This window comes from Aquarana catesbeiana, linkage group LG10, assembly GCF_042186555.1.
Source record: "Aquarana catesbeiana isolate 2022-GZ linkage group LG10, ASM4218655v1, whole genome shotgun sequence".
Classification (NCBI taxonomy): Eukaryota; Metazoa; Chordata; class Amphibia; order Anura; family Ranidae; genus Aquarana; species Aquarana catesbeiana.
In genome coordinates, this window is record NC_133333.1 from 111953376 (window position 1) to 111961182 (window position 7807).

The 7807-nt window shown below is 42.6% G+C and overlaps 1 protein-coding gene across 2 annotated transcripts in view; it reads left to right on the top strand.

Annotated features, from left to right (window-relative positions):
• The window catches only part of CENATAC (centrosomal AT-AC splicing factor), a 63991-nt gene extending 61557 nt beyond the window's left edge, over nucleotides 1-2434 (top strand). For both annotated transcript variants that reach the window (XM_073602450.1, XM_073602448.1), the window contains one exon: nucleotides 2144-2434. In XM_073602450.1, coding sequence (XP_073458551.1) covers nucleotides 2144-2207 — 64 coding nt within the window. In that variant the 3' untranslated portion in view covers nucleotides 2208-2434. The remainder of the gene's footprint in view (nucleotides 1-2143) is intronic.
• The last annotated feature ends 5373 nt before the right edge of the window (nucleotides 2435-7807 follow it).

The following is a 7807-nucleotide window of genomic DNA, read 5'->3' on the forward strand; positions in this document are numbered from 1 at the left end:
ACCCTCCCTTTGACATCAGTGCCAGCCTGTTGGCTGTTTTCCCATGTGATTAGCAATGTCACTGAGCTTTTAGCCCCACAACAACATTGGATCCATGGTGGATGGGAGAATCTATGCAGGAAGTAGATGCTGGGATATACAGTCTTATACAAAAGTTTAGGAACCCCTGACAATTTCCATGATTGTCATTTATAAATATTTGGGTGTTTGGATCAGTAATTTCATTTTGATCTATCAAATAACTGAAGGATACAGTAATATTTCAGTAGTGAAATTAGGTTTATTGGATTAACAGAAAATGCGCAATATGCATCAAAACGAAATTAGACAGGTGCATAAATTTGGGCACCCCAACAGAAAAATCACATCAATATTTAGTAGAGCCTCCTTTAGCAAAAATAACAGCCTCTAGATGCTTCCTATAGTCTGTAATGAGTGTCTGGATTCTGGATGAACGTATTTTGGACCATTCCTCATTACAAAACATCTCCAGTTTGATGGTTGCCGAGCATGGACAGCCTGCTTCAAATCACCCCACAGATGTTCAATGATATTCAGGTCTGGAGACTGGGATGGCCATTCCAGAACATTGTACTTGTTCCTCTGCATAAATGCCCGAGTAGATTTTGAGCAGTGTTTTGGGTCGTTGTCTTGTTGAAATATCCAGCCCTGGCGTAACTTCAACCTTGTGACTGAGTCCTCAACATTATTCTCAAGAATCTGCTGATATTGAGTGGAATCCATGCGACCCTCAACTTTAACCAGATTCCCAGTACCGGCACTGGCCACACAGCCCCACAGCATGATGAATCCTCCACCAAATTTTACTGTGGGTAGCAAGTGTTTTTCTTGGAATGCTGTGTTCTTTTGCCGCCATGCATAACGCCTCTTGTTATGACAAAATAACTCAATCTTTGTTTTACCAGTCCACAGCACCTTATTCCAAATGTGCGTTTTCATACCTCAAGCCACTCCGTTTGTGGCGTGTGTGCAGAAAAGGCTTCTCCCTGTGCAAAGTATGCTGAATTGTTGAAGGATGCACAGTGACACCATCTGCAGCAAGTTGATGTTGTAGGTCTTTGGAGGTGGTCCGTGGGCTGTTTTTGACCGTTATCACCATCCTTCCCTTTGCCTCTCCAATATTTTATGTGGCCTGCCACTTCTGGTCTTAACGAGAACTGTGCCTGTGGTCTTCCATTTCCTCACAGTGGATACTGACAGCTTATATCTCTGCGATAACTTTTTGTAGCCTTCCCCTAAACCATAGTGTAGAACAATCTTTGTTTTCAGGTCATTTGAGAGTTGTTTTGAGGCCCCCATGTTGCCACTCTTCAGAGGCGAGTCAAAGAGAACAACTTGCAATTGGCCACCTTAAATACCCTTTCTCATGATTGGATGCACATGTCTGTGAAGTTCAAGGCATAATGAGCTCACCAAACCAATTGCGTGTTCCAATTAATCAGTGCTAAGTAGTTACAGGTATTCAAATCAACAAAATGACAAGGGTGCCCAAATTTATGCACCTGTGTAATTTCGTTTTGATGCATATTGCGCATTTTCTTTTAATCCAATAAACCTCATTTCACTACTGAAATATTACTGTGTCCTTCAGTTATTTGATAGATCAAAATGAAATTGCTGATCCAAACGCCCAAATATTTATAAATGACAATCATGGAAATTGTCAGGGGTTCCTAAACTTATGCATATGACTGTATCCAAGATGATACCAGCTTCTATGGGAGAATGTTTACGGAGAACTGTGGTCATCTGTATGATGTGGCTAACCATCTTCATGCTTCCAGCATTTCTTCATAGTTTAGGGCATATATACTTTCAGATTGATTTGTGGTGGACTGCAGTGTTTAGTTCCAATTTAACGAAAGGTGTAATTTTCATGTTTTGCTCACTGCACTGGTTTGTATGGTAATCTTTAGCACAGCCAGGCAACAATCATTTTTTAAGCAATTCCACCATATTTTGCTCTTGGTTTTTCTGGCACACAGAAGCTAGCTGAAAATCATCCATGTTCCATAGAGAATATTGTGAGCATACACATAAAGCAGAGCAAAACCACAATTAATGTGAGATCTTTTGTTATGCGCTTTTAACTCCATACCTCTGACTTCTTTCTGTCTCCCAGGCATCAATACAGAAAAGAGTCTGGCAATACTGGCACAAAAAGGAAACGCAATGAAGATATGTAAATTTCAAGACACTCCTTATTTGATACTGTGTGACCTGTATTTAATTGTAAATGTGATGTGAATATTAGAAGGATGCAAACTGCATTGTAAAAATACTTCTTTAATTTAAAGTGTTACAAAATCCAGTGCCGACATTGGAATTTTCCAGTAGATTCTTAAATTTATTTTCTTGTCATGTGTCTGTACATTTTGTGAAAAAGTAAGCTTGATAAATGTTTTATTTTCTAGATCATGGGTATTTAATTTTTTTCACACAAGATGTTCAATCCAATTCCAGCATTTCTCTCCTACATGTTTAATATTTTTTTTGCTATAAAATTACTCAGAACTAGGGATGAGCTTCCAGTTCGAGTCAAACTCATGTTCGACTCGAACATTGGCTGTTCGCAAGTTCGCCGAACAGCGAACAATTTGGGGTGTTCGCGGCAAATTCGAATGCCGCGGAACACCCTTTAAAAGTCTATGGGAGAAATCAAAAGTGCTAATTTTAAAGGCTTATATGCAAGTTGTCATAAAAAGTGTTTGGGGACCTGGGTCCTGCCCCAGGGGACATGGATCAATGCAAAAAAAACTTTTAAAAACGGCTGTTTTTTCAGGAGCAGTGATTTTAATAATGCTTAAAGTCAAACAATAAAAGTGTAATATCCCTTTAAATTTTGTAGCTGGGGGGTGTCTATAGTATGCCTGTAAAGGGGCGCATGTTCCCTGTGTTTAGAACAGTCTGACAGCAAAATGATATTTCAAAGGAAAAAAGCCATTTAAAACTACTCGCGGCTATTGCATTGCCGGTCCGACAATACACATAGAAGTTCATTGATAAAAACAGCATGGGAATTCCCCACAGGGGAACCCCGAACCAAAAAAAAAGATGTGGGGGTCCCCCTAAATTCCATACCAGACCCTTCAGGTCTGGTATAGATTTTAAGGGGGACCCCGCGCCCAAAAAAATTTTTTTTTTGGAAAAAAAGTACTAGTTACTTACCGGTAACTGTCTTTCTGGGAAATCTTCCAGGACGGCACACCTGTGAGATGAGAGGCTCCTCCCCACAGGAAACACAATCAATCAACAGCTGTTTTAAGTCCACACCCTTCCCCCTGATCCTCAGTTTGTAGAGAAGTAACTCCTGAACCTGGTTCACAAGGGAAATCATTCCTCATAGGCACTCACCTTCTAGTGTTCTAAAATTTTCCCTCCTCCAACGGGTGGGAAGTAGGCCTGCCGTCCTGGAAGATTTCCCAGAAAGACAGTTACCGGTAAGTAACTAGTACTTTTCTCAAGTCATCTTCCAGGACGGCACACCTGAGAGGATAATCAAGTACCTCAGGCCTACCTTAGGGTGGGACCACTGCAAGACTCTTGGCGAACCTCGGTTCTGCAGTAAGCTTTACCTTTACTCCATATGCTTGATGAAGGTATCTTAGCTGGATCATGCGGCTGATCTGCCGGTCTACTCCACCGGTGTCTCTGCCTTCTCTGTTTCAGATGCAGGATCTAGGTGGAGTGGGCTCTTAAAGATGGAATCAGAAAACATTTTAAACTTGTAGGTTATCAATGTTGCCTGTCACACATCTACCAACAATGGCCTATTCTGCCTATAGGTGCTGTTTAGAACCACTAAAAAGATTAATCGGAGACCTGTGTTGTAAGACAAGGACACTACATTGATCCATAAGGGGGCCTGTCTTAACACAACCCTGTCCAGGGAAATAAAACTGCCAAAAAAGGGGGGGCCCCTGACAGACAACCCCTTTTTGTTCATTTTTAGCTTTACGTCAGCAAAGACTGAAGGGAAACCTACTTAAGGGAAATAGATTAACAAACTTAATCCCTGGGTTTAAGGCATGCCCAATCTATAGTTTTACTTACGCCTGAGAGCCTACTCAGGAGATTAACATCTATAGCAGGAGAAGAACACTCATATTGCTACATCTAGTTTTGCTAGAAGGGCAAAATGAAGGCCATGCACCGAGCTGTAACCTATTTGGTCGGGTATACATGTTTATACTTCATCTTCAGGCCATAAAACTCCTCTGAACCGAACTTCCTAAGTTCTTATTAAACAGGGCGATTCATTATCGCCTTCCTCCAGTGACCCATAACTCTGCTGGGCTTCAACCCTAGGAAATGGCTCTGGCATCCCTGAATGTAAGGGGTCGAGGCTTTCTGACATGTGACATCTGCACCAGAACTCCTGGCCCTTTCACGGAAGAGAAGGCTGAAATACAAAAAGGTGATACATGTATTATTAATATCGCAAATAAAAAAAAAAATCATAGATTGTGGACATAGCACAATAGATTTAGACAGAAAGGACACAAGCATAGACATCAATGTTGTGTATCTGAGTGTGACTAGCTAAACCAAAATATCAAATATGGGTAGAGACCCAAATCTGAACCTCACAGTCTGGTTTTCTGATGTGCGGCCAATATGTAAGCATTAAGACACAAACACCTTAAATGCTGCGCACTTCTGAAGTGCAGCTAGCTAGGTCATAACTGGTAAATACAGAAAGGACGGGAACCCCCTTTTACAGTGGTGTTTTACTGATGTACAGCAAAACAAGGCTATAAAGAGAAGACAGAAAGACCCAAACTTCTATGTTGCGTATTTATGATGAACCACCAAGTACAGTTATAAGACAATCCTTCCTGTTATGCAGTTCTGTAGTGCAGTTACATAGAACCAACAGAGAAAGAACACAAGCAACCTACAGCATTGTGTTTTTCTGAAGTGCCATAAGGTAAGGCAATATGAAACAGAAAGCACCAACAAGCTTCAATGTTGAGTACTTCTGCTGTGCAGCAACATAAAAACAAACAACAGACAGCCTTTACAGCTGCGATCTTTCTGGTCTACTGCAAAATAAGGCAATAACTCCACAATGAGTATTCCTGCAGCACTGCAAAACCTGAACCAGAAGGGACAGATAAGCTTAGGGTTCCCACACCCGTGCGACCCAACCTGCCACTTGGGACTGCAAGACGCATGAGAAGTCATACTATAGCTTCCAAAGGGTATCATTTGTGACTGTGCGACTCCAGGTCGCAGCGTATCCAGCAGTCCCTGCTTACGGAACCACAGACCTCAAGATTACACAGGTCGCAGGAAAAGCAGTTTTCGGGTCGAACAAACAAGGGGTCCCCATGCTGTGGCTCCCTGGAGGAGTGCAGCCAACAACCCCCTACTGTGTATACCTAAGAAACGGCAAGGAAGATCAATGAGAAACACCACTTACTGCTGTGCCTTTCTGATATACGGACGATAAGTCAGTAAATATAGGACATACAGGACACAAACAATGTTCAATCTTTGTGTATGTCTGATGTGTAGCATATACCAATACTGAGCAGAGATGTCATTACCCTCAATGTGTCTCCCTGCTGAGCAGCAAAAACAAATCAGAAAAAGACAAACAACCTTCACTGTTGTGTCCTTTCTGATATGCAGCCAATAAGGCAGTAAACCTTCAATTTTGTATGTGTCTGATGTGCAACAACAATCTTGAATAGAGATAGCACATACATATTCAAGTGATTTGGCATGTGACTCAACATGTCAAATCGCATGCCAAAAATTGGCAGCCATTGCCGTTAATAGCACTGTCAATCAGCCCGGGCCACTTTGTGGTGCTGCACTGATTACCAATGGCAGTATGTGTACTACCCCTGGCACAGGTTCAATTTTGTATTTTCCAACAAAATCAGGACCATCCATCTTCACTGCTACCTTTCTGATAAGCAACCAATAAGGCAGTAATAGAGGACCCACAGACAAACTTCAATCGTGTATCTCTCTAATGTGCAACAATCTAACAATTCTGAATAGAGATAGCACATCCATATTGAAGCGATTTGGCATGCGACTCACATGTCAAATCGCATGCCTAAAAGCGGCAGCTATTGCCGTTAATAGCACTGTCTGAATCAGCACGATGCCACCTTGTGGTGCTGTACCGATTACCAAAGGCAGTATATGTACTACCCCTGCCATCAATCTTTCCTGCTGCCTTTCTGATAAGCAACCAATAAGGCAGTAATACAGGACACAAAAACCCCACAGACAGACCCCAATCTTGTGTAGGTCTGATGTGCAGCAATGTCATCACCAGACTCAATGATGTGCGTTTCTGGCGTGCGGCACAAAACCAGAAAGTACAGACCACCTTCCCTGTTGTATTTTCTGATCTGTAGCCAAACAAAGCATTACCTTTAGGATATAAAGGACACCCAACAATCTTCAGCAGAGATGTCACAAATCTCAATGTGTACTTTAGTTGTGCCACCAAACACCCCAGCAAGGACAAACCTTCACTACTGAGGTCTACTGGTGAGCAGCCAAGAAGGAGTCATGGTGTATCCCTTTATGAAATAACCAAACAGGAGCAAATTATTTCATAGGCATAGCCTGGGCTGTAGATACTAATCCTTCACCACCAGTGAAGGAACCAATCCTAAAATGGTTGGACACCTTACTATAGTAGCTGTTGTCCTACCTTACCTCCGTAGATTGCGCAAACGCTAGCCAGCTCATAAACAGGTGGGGCTGATCAGTAACTAAAGTCTCAATGAGCCCAGCCCTAGAGACCAATATAAGACCTCTAAAAAGGGTGGTTACCAATTTAGCCTGGAGGTAAATAGCCACCTGCAGCCCTTAAAGAAGCAATCATATAGCCATCTAGCTCTTGCATATGTTTGCACAGAAAATCCTTAATCAAAGGATATAGGAAAAACGATTTATGGTAAATCGCTTTTAGATCTGTCACTGAGTGGACTGTAGCCCAAACCAACAATAAGGTTTTTCTTACCCCCTGCATTAAAATATAACCACAATGTAACAGTGGAGTGGGAGGTTGGAGCTTATGAAAAGTTACCCATAGCAAGCAACCCCCAAAAGGAGGATCTGTCACAAGGGAACCCCTACTGTGCCACACAGAAGCTTGGTCCCTGCCACATTGTTGAAAGTTAGGTCAGCTTTTAAGCATCTTGGAGCAACTTTAAGCAGATTCCTAGCAGCTGGGCTAATAGGGCCAGATAACCTAGTGCACCTGCTGAGCAAGGGAGCTTACTCCTGAATCCTTCAACCATTGCACCATTAATAACTTGTTCAGTGGTATACCTGGCCAGTAAGGAACTCTTTGTTCTACCAGGTCACCCTCTTTGCTGTATTCACCCCTACTAATGTACCACAACCGGGTATGTAGGGAGAGGCTGGCAACCTACTGTTGTGATAACCACAGTGTCTCTGCTATAAGAGGAAGCTGTGGCTGGTGGTTTTTAGCAGTAGCTTCTGGGCTATTTTGTTATGGAGACCCCAGGTCCTCCACTGTACCACTCAGTAAATACAGGTGGAAGGGGAAAAAATGCCTTACCTACCTCTTTCCCATCTGAGGTGGTTTAGGCACACTCGCTCCTCTGCACCACTTGTCCACCATACAGCATCTCTGATGTAGGAGGGAGCTGTGGCTGGTGTCTTTAGCAAAAGCTTCTGGGCTATTTGAATCCAGACCCCAGGGGAGATTATCTCAAATGCCCAGAAACCATCTGGCTGGGATTGGGGATTTTTGACTCACCGTTGTCGTCTTCCCCTTTTTCCACAG